General features: G+C 39.8%; 1 protein-coding gene across 2 annotated transcripts in view; it reads right to left on the reverse strand.

The window, feature by feature from the left end:
* Nucleotides 1-21,323, reverse strand: part of KLHL7 (kelch like family member 7) — a gene marked incomplete at both ends in the record, with an annotated part of 78,132 nt that overhangs the window by 42,048 nt on the left and 14,761 nt on the right. For both annotated transcript variants that reach the window (XM_080701538.1, XM_080701539.1), the window contains 4 exons: nucleotides 795-970; nucleotides 12,863-12,987; nucleotides 13,199-13,292; nucleotides 14,796-14,898. In XM_080701538.1, coding sequence (XP_080557664.1) covers nucleotides 795-970; nucleotides 12,863-12,987; nucleotides 13,199-13,292; nucleotides 14,796-14,898 — 498 coding nt within the window. The remainder of the gene's footprint in view (nucleotides 1-794; nucleotides 971-12,862; nucleotides 12,988-13,198; nucleotides 13,293-14,795; nucleotides 14,899-21,323) is intronic.

Below are 21,323 nucleotides of genomic sequence, written 5' to 3' on the forward strand. Positions count from 1 at the left end.
TTAGAATGAAAGGAACTCAAAGCACATGATCTTATAGTATATTAGCATACATGTTTCCTATCGCTGCTGTAACAAATTTCCACAAACTTAGTGGCTTAAAATACAGAGACAGATGTTGGACTGAAAATAAGAATTAAGTGAGGCTCCATATCCAAGTCCCTCACCCAGCTCCCAAATGCCTGCAGTCAGCTTATACCTCAGTTTATGTGACAGTTCTGGGGGTCAGAATGTGAAATGGGTCACAGGCTAAAATCACGATGTTGGCAGGGCTACCTGGAGGCTTTAAAGAAGATACCATTTTCTTGCCTTTTCTAGAGTCTAACAGCTACCTGCATTCCTTGATGTGTGGACCCCTCTACCTTTAAAGCCAGTAGAGACTTGGTCAACTCCTTCTCGCACTGCATTCTTTTTCCATACTTAAGAAACCTATACTGAACCCACCTGAATAATCCCTTCATCTCCAAATCCATAACTTATCACATCCTCTGTGGCACAGTCCCCTGTCCCATATAAGGTAACATGTTCACAGGTTCTGGGGATGTTGATGTGGACATCTTTTGAGGAGGCCTTGTTCTGTCTACCATGTTACTGTTTTACCTCTACCTCTCAAATAACTGGTCCTTACAAGCAGCCTAGACTTACTTTTTCTATAAAACTGTCTTTAGAATACTATGTTTGTTATAAAGAACATATTTTACTGAACATGGCTCTTTTATTATGGAGCCAAATGTCAGGTATTAGAAATCAATGAAAAAGGTGTTATTAAGAAAAATGTGAAAAGGCACTTTAGTCACCTGGTCCTCTGCTCTCACGGTGAGAGTGTCCTGGTTGAGAAGGTGCGTTACTCGTTTGACATCAAGTTGCAGAAATTCATCAGTCTTGTAAACCTCAGTGAAATGCTGATGGATAAAGTCATCGGCCGTGGCTTTCAACTCAGGACAATCCAGGCATTCTGCAAGTACACTTATACCTAAACACACGAAGAAAATACAGAAACAGAAAGTCGCTTAAGAAAGATCAAACATACACAAAAGATAAGGCATGATTTCAGAAAAATCTGACAGAATTTCATAAATTTGGGTCCTTCTGTTCCACTGATTTGTCTATTCTTTGTGGCAATGTTTGGTTACTTTTTTGGTATTTTGTAGAGAAAGTACTTGTCAATGTTTTTTCAAACTTCTTGTGGCTGTTGTCTACCAATAAATGTAAAAGTCAACAAATTCTGCTTTTAAAAATTGTCATATGAGCTGGGCGTGGTGGCACACGCTTGTAATCCCCGCGCTTGGGAGGCGGAGACAGGAGGATCGCGCAGGTTCGAAGCCAGCTGCGCGCGCTGGTTTAGGAGACCCTGTTTCCAAAATGAAAATGTAAAAAACAGGTCTGGGAGTGTAGCCCGGAGGTAGAAGGGCTTCCAGGAACCCCAGTACCACCAAAAAGAAAAAAAAAGGAAAACTCAGGAAATAAAATTGGGAAGAAATAGCCAGGTGTGGTGGCGCACACTTGTAATCCCAGCATTTGGGAGGCTGAAATGGAGGATCGTGGTTCATGGACAGCCTCAGCTACTTAGTGAGGCCTCTGCAACTTAATGAGACCTGGTTTCAAAAATAAAGAATAAAAAATAGGGGAGGAGGTGTTGCTCGGAGGTTGAATGCCCCTGGATTCCATCCCCAGATCGGCAAAAAATAAAAAAAGGGAAGAAATGGGATGCCATCAAATTAAAGAACTTCAAGCTGAGCATGGCAGCACATGCTGTCTCAGTACTTGGGAGGCTAAGACAGGAGGATCAGGGGTTTGAGGCCAGCCTCAGAAATTTAGCGAGACACTGTTTCAAAGTAAAAAATAAAAAGGGGCTGGGATATAGCTCAGTGGCAAAGTGCTTGCTTTGCAGGTGTGGTGCTCTGGGTTTTTTGATTCCCAGTTCCAAAAAGACAAAAAAATAAATAAATAAATAAAAATAAAAAGGAGCCGGGCATGGCGGCGCATGCTTGTAATCCCTGTGCTTGAGAGCCGGAGATAGGAGGATCGCGCAGGTTTGAAGCCAGCCTCAATGGCTTAAGAGACCCTGTTTCCAAATAAAAAATATAAAAATAGGACTGGGAATCTAGCCCAGAGGTAGGTTTCCATCCCCAGTACCACAAATGAATGAATGAATGAATGAATGAATGAATGAATAAATAAATAAATAATAAAAAGTGCTGGAGTGAAGCTCGGAGGTAGAATGTCCCTGAGTTCAATATCCAGTATCCAAAAATTAAAATAATAAATAAAAAACTTCTGTGTAGCAAAGGATACACAGCTTCTGTATAATCAAGAATCTAAACACAGAGCTACAGAAGGGAAGAAATCTTTGCCAGAAACCCTTTTAATAGAGGACTGACACATTGACTACATAAAGAACTAAAAAAAAAAAAAAATACTCCAATTATAAAAGGGCTTTTGAAATGATATTTCTCAAAAGACAAAATTCAAAGAGTGAACAAATATATGAAGAAATGTCCCAACATCATTAGCAATCAGGGAGATGCAAATCAAAACTACCCTGAGATTCCATCTAGCTCTAGTTAAAAAGGCAATCACCAAAAATATAATGTGGGAAATAGGACCTCTTATTCACTGCTGGTGGGAATGTAAAGTAGTACAACCGCTACATAAGTCAGTACGAAAGTTCCTCAAAAGATTAGAAATGTAACCACCATATGACCCAGCTATTCTACTCCTTGATATCTTCTCAAAGAAAAATTAGAATACTATAGTGATATGCATACCCATGTTTATAACAGCACAAGTCACAATAATCAAATTATGGAATCAACCTAGGTGTCTGTCAAAAGATGAGTAGATAAAGAATATGTGACATACACAATGAAATTTTACTGTCATAAGTAATAAAATTATGCCGTTTATGGAAAATGACAGAACTAGAGAATATTATGCTAAGAGAGATCAGCCAGTCTCAATGTCAAGGGTCATATGTTTTCTCACATATGTGGAAGCTAGAATGAAAAAGAGAAACAAAAGGGACTTCAGTAAAATGAGAAAAGAAACCAGTACAATAGTTGAAGATTCAGGTAAGGAAATGAGGAGGGGGAAATGAGGCTTGAGGAAGGGAACAGTTCAAATAAGGTTGTGTCCATACATGAAGGTATCACTACCAACCTCACTGACATGTTTGGGGAGGGAGGAGAGGAGAAGGGGAAAGATACAGAGGGAAATTCACCAGATGATGCTTGTATTTACGTATCACTCTGAATCTCACTATGATGTATAATTACAAGCACCAATAAAAAATAAAAATTAAAAGCTGAATCCGAAAAAAGAACATGCCATATACCAAACTTATTTTGAAATAAAGCTTCTCATGATGTTTACTTAAGTTTTTTATGATCTTTAGTGTGAATATACAATTTTCTTCACATGAACCTTATATACTTCCCATTCAGCCTTTTCCTGGCTCTTTTATTGTTTTAGAAAGAATTTTCCTACTGATTACTAATGTTCTATATCAGCAGTCTGCAAAGTACTGTCACAAACCAAATCTAGCCCACAGTCAAGCCTGTTTTTTCCCTATTGTTAACAGGTAAGAATTTTTTTTTCTTCATTTTTAAATGGTAGTTAAAGAAAGAAAAAGAGGAGGTAGGGAAGAAGAGTGGGGTGAATGTAGAAGATGAGAGAAGGAGCAGAAAACAAGGATCACATTTGGCCTATCATATTTACTATCTGGCTTTACGGAAAAGTTTGACAATCCCTTTTTTGTATAAGATTACTATTTACCTACACGATCTTACAGCAGATTATACTGAGTGTGCATGAACACGTGTGCATGTGTGTGTTTTACTGGGGACTGAACCCAGGGACATTCTACCTCTGAACTACAACCCCTGTCCTTTTTAGTTTTTGTTTTGAAAACAAGTTCTTGCTAGGTTGCTGAGAGTCTATGTTGCTGAAGCTGTCCTTGAACCTGTGATCCTATCTCAGTTATCCACTCCCAGAATTACAGGTGTGTGCCACTACACTTGGCTAGATCATAATTTATGGTTCTTGCCATATTATAGTAAGTATAAGCTGAATATTTTTCGTATTTCAAGTTTATGTTGTCTTCAGATAATGAGTTTTGATGTTTTATATTTATGGTGAAAGACTTTCATCACTGGTGCCTGCTAACCAATGTCAGACTGGTGTATCTGATTTTCCATCTCCTTTGTAGAAATGTACTGACCATCCTTGCCAAGCTTGCCAACTTTCCTGAGATGGACGTCTTTGTGCTGGTGGCCTGTCTTTTGGGTGCCTTAGCCCCCCAGCCTAGCCTTTTCCAGCCTGTATTTGCACCATGTGAATTGGAATCTGTCTGCAATCCTGCAATGGCCACCTCCAGGCCTGGCTCCCCACCTCACACATTACGCAGACTCGCTGTCTGGCTTTTTCTCCCATGTGTCTCTCCCACCACCTGAGTCAGAGCTGTGAGACACCCCCGACACACTACTCATTTCTGGGGAGCTCTGACCTCCACCTGCCTAGAAGTCATCAAATGATCCTGAGTGTTTTGCCCTGACCCCTCAGCTCCAGATGGAGCTCTAGCTGAGAGCAGTCCTGCAGCCTCATTCCTTAGTTCCCAGAACTGGCAGGGGATGAAGCCCTGCCTGGGTTGGACACCAGTGGAAAAAGTTGTGAGTGGACGATGAGAGATTGCCATTGCCTACGAGGATGAGAGAGGAAGCTGTCATGTGAGACCAGAGACACAGAGGGACTAAAAGTCACTGCTAGGACCTATAGTGCTCCCTGAACTGACTTCTCATCCTCTGCCAGGATCCCTGAAAAAGTCTGGATACAGAGAAGGCAGGCAGCACCTGACTGAGAACAGGTTCCATACCTGTCCTATCCTAGCACTAGTACAAGGTGCAACATATACTGGCTTATTAAATGCTTGCTGTTTAACTGATGGGAAAAGGGCTTAGGGCCGCCGGGCATGGTGGCGCACACTTGTAATCCCTGTGCTTGGAAGGCTGAGACAGGAGGATTGCACAGGTTCAAAGCCAGCCTCAGCTACTTAGTAAGGCTCTCAGCAACTTAGTGAAATCCTATTTCCAAATAAAGTATAAAATAGGTCTGGGAGTATAGCCCACAGATAGAAAGCCCCTGAGTTCCACCCCCAGTACCACGGGGGGTGGGGGGAGGCTTAGGGCCATCCCTGAGGCCTGGGCCCATCTGTCCTGGGAGCAGCCCCAGGACCTGTAGCCAATCGTTTCTGGTCTCCATTTAAGGGTCAGCCCATGTTAAAAAGCAGGTACTAGATAACCTAGACCAGGGTTTTTCAATGTCCATATTGTTGACATTTTGGGCCAGATAATTCTTTTTGTGGAAGCTGTCCTGTGTATGAAAGGATTTTGTGTGTGTGTGTGTGTGTGTGTGTGTGTGTGTGTGTGTGGCACTGGGGGTGGAACCCAGGGGCTTTCTACCTCCAGGTATACTCCCAGACCTATTTTATAATTTATTTGGTAACAGGGTCTCACTAAGTAGCTGAGACTGGCTTTGAACCTGTGCGATCCTCCTGTATCAGCCTCCCAAGCATTGGGATTACAAGTGTGCGCTACCACGCCTGGCTGAAAGGATGTTTAAAAGCACCTCTGGACTCTGCCCACCAAACATCAGAAGCACCCTCCCCCGATTTTGACAACCAGAAATGTCTCCAGACATTGGCAAATATTCCTGTGGGTGTATAATTGCTCCTAGTTGAGAACCATTCGTCTAGACCTGCACTGTCTAAGACATGTATGATTATTTAAGTTTAATTAGGTTAAAAGCTCAGCTTCCAGTCAGACTAATCACTTTTCAAGTACTCAAATGGCTGTATGAAGGGATAGTACAGCTAGAGGACATTTGTGCCACTGAAGAAAGGCCCACTGGATGGTGCTGGTATAACTGTTTCTATTATTCTAATTAATAAACTATTTTTGAGAATAGTTTTAGGTTCTTGGCAAAACTGAGTATAGAGTTTCCTTATACTACCTGTCACCATACACATAACCTTCCCCACTATCATCACCCTGTACCACTGGGGGAAAGATTCTTGTTCAATGTACATTCATAGCCAAGTACTGTGGTGCAGCTTTGTCCTAGCTGTTCAGGGCTGAGGGAGGAGGATAGCTTAAGCCCAGGGGGTCTGAAGTTAGCCTGGGCATCACAGTAAGAACCTGGCTCAAAAATAAATAAGTGTAAAATAATTCACTGATAAGTTAAATTTACCTTTTTATTTATTTTTAAAATATTTTATTTTTTGGTGGTACTGGGGGTGGAACCCAGAGGCTTTCTACCTCTGGGCTATACTCCCAGACCTTTTTATATTTTATTTGGAAACAGGGTCTCATTAAGTTGCTGAGAGCCTCACTAAGTAGCTGAGGCTAGCTTCGAACCCGCGTGATCCTCCCAAGTGCGGGGATTACAAGCGTGTGCCACCACGCCCGGCTAATTTACCTTTTTTTAGCATTTAAAAAATGTAATCTTTTTTTTTTTTTTTTTTTTTTTTGCAGTACTGGGGTTTGAACCCAGAGGCATTCATCTCTGAGCTACACTCCTAGTTCTATTTTTTATTCTTTATTTTGAAACAGGGTTTCACTAAGTTTCAGAGAGCCTCAATAACTATAGAAGGCTGGCCATGAACTTGCAATCTTCCTGTGTCAGCCTCCCAAGTACTGGAATTACAAGCATGTGCCATCATGTCTGGCTCAAAAAAAATCAATCTTCTAAATGAATGTTTTATGTATGTTTTTATACACACACACATAGGTTCTTTGAAGTTGGCATCACATTACTCCTACCTTGGTAGAATCAGTGAGTTAGGAAGCTTCCTATCCTTTCTATTCATTAAGAATTATTGAGGACTTCCAGGAAGATGGTGACCAAGGGAAGCAGCACATACTAGTTTTGCTGACACCTCATCTCCATTGTGTTAAAAACAGCATTCTACAAAAGCCAGAAAATAACATAACTAGAAAGATAACACGATAAGTACAAGATGATCAGAGAGCAGAAAAGAAACACGCCCACCTTGCTGCCAAGGCTGCGCCTCTCTGCACCCGACTCCAGAGATGAACAGGAAAGCAACCAAGGACCTGAAGTAAGCAGCTACAAACCACTGGAATTGTAAGCCATCAGCTCCTCCTGCGCAGACATCAGCTACAACTTCCAGCAGTGGCAGCCAAACTCACCATGCCCTCCAGAGATCCAAAGCAGCGCATAACACCACCAAAACCCCCACCTGCCTTGCAGCCACGGGTGTCACAGGGGCACCATCTTTCCTCACTGCATCCCACTCCAGAGATGATCAGGAAAACAACCAAGGACCTGAAGTAAGCAGCTGCAGATCACTGGAATTGTGAGTCATCGGTTCCTCCTGCACAAACACCAGCTACAACTTCCAGCAGTGGCGGTGAAGCTCACCACGCCCTCCAGAGATCCAGACCAGAATTCAACACAGTAAGCGAAGCCAACGTCCCTGTGGGAGAATGCCCATCCTGGAGCCCCCAGGAACTTGTGCAGCCGCAATAAACTCTCTGGGTCTGAGACTTTGCAGTTCAATCTGGAGAAGGTGGGAGTAGGACATAGGAGAGGCTCAGACAGACAAGCTCTGCATCAGTGGAAAGTGTTGGGGAGACCTATGCTTAACACTAGATCCAACTAGCAGGATCTCCGGGATCACCACAGACTGCCCAATCATGGTGAATGGGAAAAAGTCAGACCTGCCCAGCCCTACCTGTGGAGAACAGAGACTCTTACACTGAGTTTGGGCTCACAGGCATCCACCACCTATGGAGGCAGGAAGAGACCGAGACTCCATATCTGTGGAAAGCATGGAGGGTGACCTGTGCTTAACACTAGATCCAGCCCCATTGATACTGGCCATCTGCAGAGACTGAGGTTAATAAAGCCAGGCGTGCAGCAAAAAGGTGCTGGTGGCACTCGGTGTCTGCACAGAGACTGCAGAGACCCAGTCTGCTGAATATTCATATATTTGTAGAGTTGCATTAATCTGTTGTTGGTGAGTTTTTTGTTCTTTTTGTGTGTGTGAGTGTACATATCTGTTTATTTTCTTCAAAACCCTTCTCTCAAGCTTCTTCCCTTGTACACACCTACTCTCTTCTCTCTATCCCTTTATTTTTTCTTTCTTTTCCTTATCTTGCATTAAATCCATTTCATATCATTTTACCAGAAACTCTATATTGGTTATTAGAATACCACTACATATCCACTATCTCTAATCTCTACTATATACTACCTTACCAAGCTCATACTCTCATTCTATTTGATCCTATCTGAGAATTTACCTTATTCTTGCATTTACAACTTCACTTCCCTCCTCACTCAACCTTCACTGTTGAATGCAATACAACTTGCCCTTGGATACACCAGCTGACACCTAGAGACTGAAAGAAATCTATCAAAAGCAACAGATACAACTTCTGAAATCATGAAAAGGAAGAATAACAAGGAAACAATGAGTTCCCACAACACCACAATAATAGAACCTGACAACACAAAATTGCAGATATCTCCAGAAGGTCAAATCAGGAATATAACTGTAGAAATAATACAGGACTTCTGAAAAAAATTTAGAGAGAGTCTGGACGCAATAAAGGATGCAATCATTGAAGTAAAAGCATCAATTCAAACTATAAGCAATCAATTAGGACATATAGAAAATAGAATCTTACTCCTAGAAGATGATCACTCCAAAAATGAATGCAGAGTATGTAACTCAGAAAAAACAATTCAAAAGCACAAATTGGAAATTGCAGAAATATGGGCCCATTTTAAAAAAAGGTAACCTAACAATAACTGTCATAGAGGAGGGAAGAGAAGGTGAAACCAAAGGGATCAACAATCTTTCCAATGAAGTAATACCAGAAAATTTTCCAAACATAGATCAAGAGGTCGATACACAGGTACATGAAGCTTATAGAGCACCCTTTAGACAAGATCAGAGAAAAGGTTCACCACGACACATAATAGTCAAACTGACCAATGTAGAAGCCAAGGAGAGAATCTTATAGACAATGAAAACAAAAGACCAAGTGACATTCAGAGGCAAACCAATGAGAATCACCCCAGACTTCTCAAACCAAATCATGAAAACCAGAAAGGCCTGGAGTAGCATATTCCAAGCTCTGAAAGAAACTAGCTTGCAGCCAATAATTTTCTACCCAGCAAAACTATCTCTCAAACAGGGAAATAAAAATCTTCCACAACAAAAGCTGAAGGAATTTATGTCTTCAAAACCAGCACTAGAGAAAATACTCAAAGAGATTAACTGTAAAGAAGAAATAATACATGCTAGAACCAGATAAACAAGAATTTCCATCCAGCAAACAACTGGGCAAAGAACAAACATTACCTCAAACAGAAATCTCAGTATGTTAATTACAAATCATCTCTCAAATCACACTGAACCTAAACGGCCTCAACTCCCCAATAAAAAGATATAAGGCAACAAACTGGATTAAAAACTAGAATCCATCTATCTGCTGCCTGCAAGTAACACACCTTACAAGATAGTAAACTTAAGGTAAAGGGCTGAAGCAAGGTAATTCAGGCCAACAGAACTCGAAGACAAGCAGGAGTAGCCACTAAAATATCACACAAGTTAGACTTCAAGCCCAAGCTTATTAGAAGAAGACACAAAGCAGGTCATTTGTTAGTAGTAAAAGGAACAATCCAGCAAGAGAAAATAATGATAGTCAACATTTATGCCCCAAACATATATGCAGCTACTTTCATAAAACAAACTTTGTAAAATTAAGTTACACATAAATCTCAATACAATAATACTGGGAGACTTCAATACCCATTAGACCGATCTTTTAGATAAAAGGTCAATAAATATGTCTCAGACATAAAGAACACCATCAACCAAATGAACCTATTAGATACATATAGACTATTCCCCTTAACTACAGCAGAGTTCACATTTTTCTCAGCTGCTCACAGAACCTTCTCTAAAATAGATCACATCCTGGGCCACAAAGTGAGCACTAGCAAATTCAAAATGTGAAAACTTCTGTGTCTTTTCAGACCATAATGGAATGAAACTAGAAATCAACTATAAGACAATGCAGAGAAACCACATAAACATTTGGAGACTGAACACCACACTGCTGAATGAAGAATGGGCCATAGAAGTAAGGGGTGAAATCAATAAATGTCTAGAAAAAAAGTGAAAATAGAGACACAACATATCAAAAACTCTGGGACACTTTGAAGGCAGTATTAAGAGGAAAAACTCATAGCACTGAGTGCCCACATAAGAAGAACAGAAAATCAGCCGGGCGTGGTGGTGCATGTTTGTAATCCCAGCATTTGGGAGGCTGAAACAGGAGGATCACGGTTCAAGGACAGCTTCAGCTACTTCTTAGTGAAGCTCTTTGCAACTCAGTGAGACACTGTTTCAAAATATAGAATAAAAATTAGGGCTGGGGGTGTAGCTCCAAGGTAGAATGCCCCTGGGTTCCATCCCCAGTACTGCAAAAAACAAATACAACAAAAAACTCATTGAACACACACATTTTTTGGAACTCCTACTTCACAATAGTATCTTTCTGTCCTTTTACTAATGGCTTCCTTTTCTTCCCATTTTTGTTTTGCATCATGAGGCAATTTCCCATTTGATCTTTAATTTTAGGAAGTATCTATCTATTCTGTTGTTCAGTTTGATTGAATGTCAAAACCAGAAAACCATGTTTCAAATGCATTCTATTTTTAGGTTTCCTTCCATTTCTTATATTAAATTTGCCTACAGGTTGACTATTAAGCTTGATTTTATGTCCTTAAATCTTTGATTTTCTTCAACTTTTTATAATTTTTGTCCAATTCAGTCTGCTGTCATAGGTTCCATTATTACTCACGAAAGCCAGATTCTTGAGATCTTTTGGGTAGTAGAGAATTGAAAGGGAGAAACACTAAGATAGGAGTTCAAGTCTCCTAGTAGTGTGAGCCATGCTCAGGGCTACACAGAAAGCAGGCGGAAGCAGCTCCCCAGTTACAGAGGTAGTACCCTTGGCTATGTGCTTGAGTTCCTGTCTGTCTCAGCCTTAGCTAGAGGGGTGGACTCCTTTTTAGGGTGCTGGGCTATCCTTTCTCCTCCCTTTGTAAACAATGATGACAAATGGAATCCAGAGGCAAAACTCCTAAAACCTAAGATGTGCTTGACACATCTCGAGGTTCCACAACATAGTTTGTACTTCCACATCTAATCCCTGTTTTTAAGTAATTTTTCTTTGTAGTTGAATCACCCTAGTAAGAAATTTACAGTGCTAGGCATTAGAGAAATATACCTAAGCCATCTTCTTCCAGAAACTTCTTTAAATACACTGTACGAGAGTATGTATTTACATGAGGAGAATATAAGGCTTACTGGTAAGTGGAGCCCCAAACAATGGCCCAGACAGAGTCTCATCCCAAAGTATCTCTGTTGCATAGCAGGGACAGGAGATTAGTCTTGTTTCCTAATATAGGGACTTTTTTTTTCTGTTGACCCATGGCTACCTTTTGAAAAAAATCCATAACTGCTTATCTATGTGGCTGTTTCCCCTCCTGCTCCATCTAGTCCAATTCTTTTTCTGGACACTAGGCCTACTCTCATTTTTAACCCCTTTGCCTAGCTTTTATTCTTCTCTGGAGTTATTGTTTCCTTTTCTCTTGCCTTCCAAGTTTTTCTCTTTATGCATTCACAGTGAGGCTGTGTGCAGGAGTACTGAAGTCTCCAGATAGAGGGAAGCCTAGAGATCAGAGGAACCGAGGAGGCTTGTGCAAGTTCTTAAACAACTCCAGTAGCAAGCTAGGTGTGCACCTGTAATTCCAGTATTTGGGAGGCTGAGACAAGATGATCGAAGGTTCAAGAACAGCCTCAGGAGACTTTCGCTAACCTAGCAAGTCCCTGTTTCAAAACAAAAAATAAAAAGGGTTGGGGCTGTAGCTTGGAGGTAGACTACTCTGCTGGGTTCAATCCCCAGTACCAAGAACCATCTCCAGGAACCCTTCACCCAGCCTTTGTCTTCCTGTCATCAGCACCCCTCAGTTTTTCAAAACCCTGGCTCAAAAGCAGCATTGCCTAGAGTCCCAGGTCTCTCTGTTTCCTTGAGTACTTTTCTTTCCTCCTTGCTTTCCTAGCACTCTAATCTTCTTCCCTTTCCTTAAAACCTCTGAATTACATGAAGGGTAAAAAAAAGTAATTACGAAGTTTATTCATTGCCACTGGAGATCATCTTACAGTGGGAGATGATCAACTCACATCACACGCTGGAAAACTCTGGCAGACTTTCTCTGTTTCTCTCCATCAAATATAAAATATTCACTCTTGTGATATCTTCAAAATGGAGAGATAGACAATTTAAGACTTCTATGTTTTCTAGTATTAATCACTATGTGGAGGGAAAGCACATGTAGCAGAGTCTGAGAATTAGATTCCTTGAATCCCAGTCCTGGTTCCTTCATGTACTGGCTATGTGACCTCAGGCAGTTGCATACATGACCTCCATTTGCTTCTCTGTGACAGACTTTAGCAAACCATAAATACTTAAAACTTTTACATTTATCATATACCTTAATACTAATAGATGCAATCGTTATTCCTTGTTCTTGATACATAGAAATTCAGTATGAAAGTCATTTTACATTTTGGAAAGTGTTGATACAATATTTATTGAGCTTACTGCTGTCCAAGCTAATAGGCTTCTCCTTTTAAATGTTAATACTAGAAAAACTATTTTAGTGGATGATGTCTTTAAGATTAAATGAGGACATGTATCACCATGCTTTTTTTTTTTTTTTTTATAATAATAAGGATAAAAACTCCAGGAACCCGGTTATTTCTTACCAAGACAATTTGAAGCATCGACTTGTTCTTTCAAAAAATCAACACACATTTTCTTCACAGGTTCAATCTGGTACTGGTTTGCTGCATCTAATAAAGATTGAACGTTGTTGCTATTCACAGAAATTCTGTAAATAAGTTAAAGTGAATATTAATTCCCCACAAGTTTTATTATTTAAATAACATTATTTTAGAATATGTAATAATATGGCACAGGACCTTCAATCTTCCAACCTTACATTCTGAAGAATATGGAGCACACCAATTCATTATCAACAAAAGTTTGCTATGGTTGATCCAAATGATACTTCTCTAAAACAGAAATCATTCTTAACTCACCTAGCAGTATAAGCAAATTCCACAAGTTGTTCAATAATGTCAGGTTCAGCATCTTTGAGTTCTACTTCAAAGGACTTTGACTCAAGCATGTTAGCTAAAATGAAGAGAAATGTAAATGGCCTCACTATCACCACAAGTTTAACTGAGAAACTAGATCATGAAGAATAACAGATCTATGGAAGAATATGCCCCAGCAAGCTTAATTTTCCTATAATAAGTGTAAATTAACTCTCAATCTTAAAGAACATACTGAAGTATAAATGAACAAAGACACAAAACTAGATTGCTTTTTCCCAACTCCTAAAATAACTTAGTAGCACTTTTATGAGTCAAACAGCTCTGATACAGGTGGAATATACATATAAGAATGATAATTACATGATCACCTATCATTTACCAAGCTCTCATTCCTCCTATAAAAGCTGGTAGGTAGCTAGCACACCAACAGGAAAATTTAAGGCAGATACATTATTTAACCTGATTAAGATCTTAAAAACAGTACTAAGTACAGGAAACATGCCTTAGAACCAGTTTTCACCTCCAAATCTGGAGTTATTTCCTCTTTATCATTTTCCTTTTCTTCCTTATTTTAGTATAACTTGTTAGACTAAATGCCATCAGACAGAGCTCCTCCTCTGCTTTTCCCCCTGAGGTTAAGAAAACCCAAGGCACTGGGCGTGACGGCACATGCTTGTAATCCCCGCACTTGGGAGGCTGATACAGGAGGATCGCACAGGTTCAAAGCCAGCCTCAGCTACTTAGTGAGATTCTCAGCAACTTATTGAGACCCTGTTTCCAAATAAAATATAAAATAGGTCTGGGGGTATAGCCCGGAGGTAGAAAGCCACTGGGTTCCACCCCCAGCATGCGCGCGCACGCGCGTGCACACACACACACACACAAAAAAAAAAACCCCAAAAAAACTAAGGCATCCAAATCCAAGTAGAAGCTATATCTTCTTCATGAAAGGTATCAAGCCCTTAGAGAATGATGAAATTACATGATTCCTTTGAGTAGTCATCACCTAACTACTTTTCAATGTCCTCAATATTCTGTAATTCTAGTTCTAAAATGCTTTAAAAAGTAGAAAAAAGAGCTGGGCCTGGTGGTGCATGCTTGTAATCCCAGCATTTGGGAGGCTGAGACAGGAAAATCAGGTTCAAGGCCAGCCTCAGCTACTTAGTGAGGCCCTTTGCAACACAGTGAGGCCCTGTTTCAAAATAAAGAATAAGAAAAAAAAAAATAATAGGGCTGGGGTGTAGCTTGGAAGTAGAATGCCCCTGGGTTTCATCCCAGTACCAGGAGGAAAAAAATTTAGGAAAAAGTTGGGTATGGTGGCATATACTTGTAATCCCAATACTGGGGAGGCTGAGACAGGAGGATTGCAGGTTCAAAGCCAGCCTTGGCAAGATAGCAACACTCTCAGAAACTAGTGAGACCCTGTTTCCAAATAAAATAAAATTGGACTGGGCATAACTTGAAGGTGGAATGCTTCTGGGTTCAATCCTCAATACCAAAACTAGGAAAATCACATTTTCACTTAAACCTATCTAATTCTCAGAGAAAATAATGGCATGCTTTAACTTAAGATACTTACTTGTGAACATTAAGTTAAAAAAATGACTGGCAGCAGCAAGAACAACACGATGAGCAGGTATCTTTCTTTCCTGGACCATTAGGATTACATCACACAATGTTTTCTAAAAAAAAAAAAAATATGTACAATTAAAAGAGGATCACTAGGCCTAGTTTAGCAATACACATAAAATGCTTATCACATGTTTTATTTTCTATTTAAATCCAGTCTTTTTCCAGCATGGAATTTTGCTTATTAGGCATATTATGGAAGGACTTACAGAGCTATCACATGGTATCAAAATTGGCAATGGGCTTCCAAACAGCCAACACAAAAAAATAAAAGTTTCTCATACTCAAAACCAAAGAAAAGTCTACTAATCTTTCAGGGAACCCTCAAGTTTTTTCTGACACAGATTCCAAGGTATTTCTCATGATACACTTTTCTATGGGAAATTAAAAAAATGGCAATGCCTTCCATAAATTTTCAAGTATAGCAAACTGGTTTTAGATGCCCCCCCCCCATTATCTATCTTTGATAAAGACACACACTGCATTTATTTTTAAAAGAAAATAGCCTCACAGACCTAACCTGAAACAGAAACAATGCAGAATACAGAATGGATGAACCAAATGTCCTTTGAGCAATCTTTCCTTACATAACTCTTCTCTCAAACACATTTTTGATAGAAGCCAGAGAACATCCAGTTTTAAATGACAATTTCTGACCACAGCCAAAATGGTATCAATCTAGGTTGCTGAAAGACAGATCTACGGTGAACACTTCATTAAGACACTGGAACCAGGCAGGTGGCACAAACCTATAATCCTTACACTTGGGAGGGTGAGACACGATAATCAGAGATATAACTGGGATTACAGCTGTGTGTCACTACAGTCAAATAAATTTCAATTTCTTAATGAAGCTAAACATTCAATGCCAGTCTTGGCAACTTAGCAAGACTCTGCCTCAAAATAAAAAATAAAAAACCTGTGAGTATACTGGACATCCTTTGCAGTACCATAAAAGAAAAGAATTGTTAAAAAGAAAAACAAGGTTCACTGTAACCTTTATGGACTAACTTCCAGAGAAAAAATGTCCTTTGTCAAATAAAATTGTGTTTTGTGTGCGTGTGTGTGTGTATGTGTTTGTGTGTAGCTGAACCCAGGGATATTTTACCACTGAATTATACCCCTGGCTTTTTTTTTGAAACAGGTCTCACTATGTTACCAAACACTGGCCTTAAATTTGTGATCCGCTATCTCTGCCTCCCAAGTACTGGGATTACGGCTGTGTGTCACTACAGTCAAATAAATTTCAATTTCTTAATGAAGTGAAACATACAATGCCCTGGTTAGACTCACAGGACATTTGGTTTCTATGGTGTGTTAAGTGCTCTCCTAGGCACTCAGGGAATATGAAGCAAATAACCAGGGCAAAACAATTTATCACTCACAAACTGAAAATGGCTTGGTAGCTCAGAAGATGTAGCTTCTAAAGACTTAAGGGTTTTATTAAAATTATTAATAATATTTGCTATTTCCTACATTATTCTGTGAATTAAAAAATGGAATAAGCTGTTATGCTTACAATGAATGGCAATGGGCTCTAAAGAGCAGGCTAAAAGATGAAGTGACTTTCACTTTTACAGAAGCCTGGGTCCTGAGGGCTTTCCTCAGTAGTGTACTCAGTCTGTGGTATGTTACTGCAGTGGAAAAGAACAGGCTAAGACTGTGACTTGGCTGAAGTTCTTAGCATCTGATATTTATAATAGGGTTCAGTTTATTCCTTCATATTATAACAATATTTTGATATTTTTATCTTATGCCATCTTCTTTTATACTACTTATTACGCTTCCTTGCTGTCTTTTTTCTTTAACTGTCAAGCCAAAGTATCAGTTGCTATTTTGCCCACATTTTCTTTGCACGTATTTCCTTCCTTTAGGAACTAATTTATGTATCTTTCAAATATTTGCTAACTGAAGCCAGAACAATACTGATAAAATATTATTTTAGAAATGCCGGGCGTGGTGGCGCATGCTTGTAATCCCAGCGCTTGGGAGGCTGAAACAGGAGGATCACACAGGTTCGAAGCCAGCCTCAGCTACTTAGGCTCTCAGCAACTTAGTGAGACCCTGTTTCCAAATAACATAGGTCTGGGAGTATAGCCTGGAGGTAGAAAGCCTCTGGGTTCCAACCCCAGTACTGCCCCCTCCCAAAAATAATAAAATAAAATAAAATAAAATAAAATAAAGAAAAGGAGCCGGGAGTGGTGGCACATGCTTGTAATCCCAGCATTCGCGAGGCTGAGACCAGAGGATTGCGGTTTGCGGACAGCCTCAGCTATGTAGTGAGGCCCTCTACAACTCAGCGAGACCTGGTTTCAAAATAAAGAATAAAAAATAGGGCCGGGGGTGTAGCTCGGAGGTCAAATGCCCTTGGGTTCCAGCCCCAGCCCTGCAAAAACAAACAAACAAACAAACAAACAAACAAACAAACAAACAAAAGAGTTCAAGAAAAATGATCCTGTTAAGGTGACTAATCACATCAAAAGTTTAAAAGAGGAAACATTTGTGTAGAAAAACTTGCAAAAGTGGGCTTTTTTTTTTTTTGTACTAGAGACTGAACCCAGGGGCATTCTACCTCTGAACTACATCCCTACTCCTACTTTATTTTTAAACAGTCTCACTAAGTTGTGGAGGACCTTGCTAAATTGCTGAGGCTGGCCACAAACCTTCAATCCTCCTGTCTCAGCCTCTCAAGTAATGGGTCAGTCTCTCAAACCGAGTAACACAATCCCCAGCCTTGTGAGACTTTTGAATAAATTATGTGTCTATGTGCATTAATCAGAAAACAACAGCAAAGCCAGGTGGCACATGCTTCTAATCCCAGCATTTGGGAGGCTGAGACAGGAGGATGGTGGTTCACGGACAGCTTAAGCTACTTAGTGAGGCCCTTTGCAACTCAGTGAGACCCTGCTTCAAAATAAAGAGTTAAAAATGGGGCTGCGGGTATAGCTTGGGGGTAGAATGCCCCCTGGTTCCATCCTTAGTACTGAAAAAAAAAAAAAAAAAGGGAAAGTAACAGCAAATATTACATATAACAGTGAAACAGGAAAGGCATTCTCATTAAAATTTGAAACAAGGCTTATATGTCATTGGCATTAGTATTAACAATTTTCTGGAAATTTTATACAAATCAGTAAGAAAATAAAGACATTATCAACTTATTCCTTGTAGAACTACCATGAAAAATCAGTAAGATGGTCAGATACAAATAAAATATGAAAAGACAATTCACTAACCCATCTATGAGTAATCAACCATAAAAAACTCAAATGAGAAAACCCAAGTCATAGCAGCAGCAAAACAATTAAGTATCAAGAAACAAATCTAAGAAATAGAAGAATTTTCATTAAATGAGAATTATGTATATGATAAAGATATTTCAAAAACTTGGTGAGAAAGTGGAGTACACAGGATATTTAGGGAAGTGAAAATAAGAGTGAATACATATATTTTTCAAAACTCAAACATATGCAATATAAAGAGTAAGCCCTAAAAAACCAGTAAAGAAAAAAGAGTTAACTGTAGATGACTTTGGTAAATAATAATGTAATAATACTCAACAGTGTAACTAATATATAACCATCTATGCTAGATGTTAATAGGGGTAACTATGTGTGGGGAAAGAGGTGAGGGACTAAATGGAAACATTGTACTTTCTGTCCTTTTTTTTTTTGTCTTGGAGATTGAACCCAGAGGCATTTTACCTCCAAACTACACTCCCATCCCAATTTTATTTATTTGAAAACAGGGTCTCAAACTAGGTTGTGGAGGGCTTGCTAATTTGCTAAGGCTGTTCTCAAACCTGTAATCCTTCTCAGATCCTATCTCAGCCTCCTAAGTACAGGATTACAAATGTACCACTGCACCCATCTGGTTGCCAGTCTGTGTTGTCTATCTAGTCTTGTGATTGTAATCCCAGCATCTGGGAGGCTGAAACAGTAGGATTGTGGTTCTCGGACAGCCTCAGCTACTTAAGGAGGCCCTTTGCAACTCAGTGAGACCCTTTTTCAAAATACAGACTAAAAAATCAGGCTGGGGGTATAGCTCGGTGGTAGAGTGACACTGGGCTTCATCCCCAGTACTGAACAAAACAAAACAAAAAGCTGGGGATGAAACACAGGGATATTCTACCTCTAAGCTACATCCCCAGCCCTTATTTATTATTTATTTATTTTTTTCATTTTGAAACAGGGTCTTGCTAAGTTGATGAGACTGGCAACTATGATCTCCCTATCTCAGCCTTCCAAGTGCTGGGATTACAGGCATGTGCTGCCATGCCTAGCTCTAATACCTGTCTTACTGATTTTTCTATAGTAGGAAAGAGAGAGTTCTGTGTGCTTAGGATTGATGCAGTTACTACCAGCTTTCACTACCCTAAAAATGTGAAATAGTACACTCCCTTAAGAGTCTTGTTTCTGCAAATCCCTAGATATGTTCCACCGTAGCTTATACCATGCTTCTTTTCACCAATTCCACCTTGAAAAGAATGTAAGAAATACTCTTCCTCCTTCTTTCTTTTTCAATCTATCTAAACTACTATAATCACCTATTATACTTGTCCTAGCCTTTTTTTTTTTTTTAAACTGAGGATTGAACCCAGGGCATTCTACCTCTGTGCCACACCCCCCAGCCCTGTTTTATTCTTTTTTTGGTGGTACTGGGGTTCCTGGAAACCCGTCTACCTCTGGGCTACACTCCCAGACCTATTTTTTAATTTTTGGAAACAGGGTCTCTTAAGCCAGTGCAGCTGGCTTCGAACCTGCACGATCCTCCTGTCTCCGCCTCCCAAGCACGGGGATTACAAGTGTGCGCCACCACACCGGGCGTATTTATTCTTTATTTTGCAACAGGTCTAAGTTGAGAAGGGCCTCACTATGTAGCTGAGGCTGGCGGAGAACCTGCAATCCTCCTGTCTTAGCCTCCCAAGTACTGGGATTACAAGCATGCACCGCCCATCAATCCCAGTCTTGATGAATGATTCCTCCTTGCTGAGTTTAACCTGACAATCAGAAGACTCTTGACAGCCAACAGACTGGCAACCTGTTAGAGCCAAAAGCTGAGATTTTCTTTCTCGTGTTTTCCTTGAAATCTCTGTTCTCCAGAAACAAAAAGATTCTGTTCTGTTTTTGGATGGGAACAATAATTTGGGCTAGACTGCATAATAACCTGTCAATATTTGCACAGTATAGTGTAGAGATAGCAGATTTGCTTATACCTTTTCAGGTTTGTATGGGTGGCAATGATGCTGTGCTAATTGTAAGAATCCTAGGGATCCTTTGACATACTGAAAGAATGTGGACAGCTACCTTGAAACTGAAAAAATTCAGCTTTGCATTTGCTACACTAACTAAATTCAAATTCATTCTAATGAAAGTCTGATCAGCCTGCAGCTGCTGAAGGTGATATCCTGGCTACATTCACTGTGGGCAAGGTCTTTCTGGTGAGGAGACTGACCAATATTAAGAATCCAGAAAAGCAAATAGTTGGAATTCAGTTGCTTTTAATTTTAATTTAGAGGGAGAAAACAGGTGTGAGAAATAAAACAGAGGCTCCAGAAAGTCAAATTTGGGGGACTTTACATCACTAGTACAGAATTAGATATAGTGCTTTAAGCTGTCATTTGGCTGACTGCAGAACATCTGGAGAGCTATGGATTTGACACTAAAATAATTGAGATGGGAAATGGAAGTGAAATTTCAGCTTGTAATTTCTCAAAGCCTGAGGTTAAATTAACAGGTACCTGCTCAATTTCAAAGTTTTCTGAAATAAAAATTTAAATAACCTCCTAAATTGGTCAGTAGAGAACATACAAAAGAACAGTTAGTGGTAGACAAGAGCAGCCACGGTAAGCACTTAAGACAGAATACAGCATTTCCTGGCTAGTAAGCAAATAGAGAACCCAGAGGATGAGGCAAACAAGGAAATAAAACTCACAGGTATTAATTAGATCCAGTTAACTTGTGTTGGGGGTTGGGGTAGGGCTTTGATGTTGAACTCTGAGATTCTCAACTCAAAGTTTATGTAAGGACCAATAAATAGCCCAATGGAACAAAATAAAATACACTAGTGACTCAAGAACAAATACTTGGTGATCCATGTGCACTGCTTCTCTAGTGAAACAAAGATGGAAAATGACTCTTTGCTTAAGAAACCTTTTAGTCACCCTGCATATTCCTGTAATCTAAATACTGTAATTTGCATATTCAGATACTCTTCAGAGGACCAAAAGATGGGGGTTCCCCCTAAAGTGCACCTTAACTGTACTGTTTAGCAGAGGGAGACCTTAAGTAGAAGAATGTAGCTCTCAACAGAGAAAATGTTACCACTAACAAAATAGCATTGTCTTCCATTCTAATTTAGACCTGTCCTTTCTTGTTAGGCAGTTAGAAAGTTAGATAATAAGCTCAAAATATTCTTTCTCTTTTGGATGACAGCCAAAAATGTTCTCTTTCAATTCCCTCAGCTTCTTTACCTTTGCATC

Source organism: Muscardinus avellanarius, assembly GCF_963383645.1.
Source record: "Muscardinus avellanarius genome assembly, chromosome: 9".
In the NCBI taxonomy this organism is placed as follows: Eukaryota; Metazoa; Chordata; class Mammalia; order Rodentia; family Gliridae; genus Muscardinus; species Muscardinus avellanarius.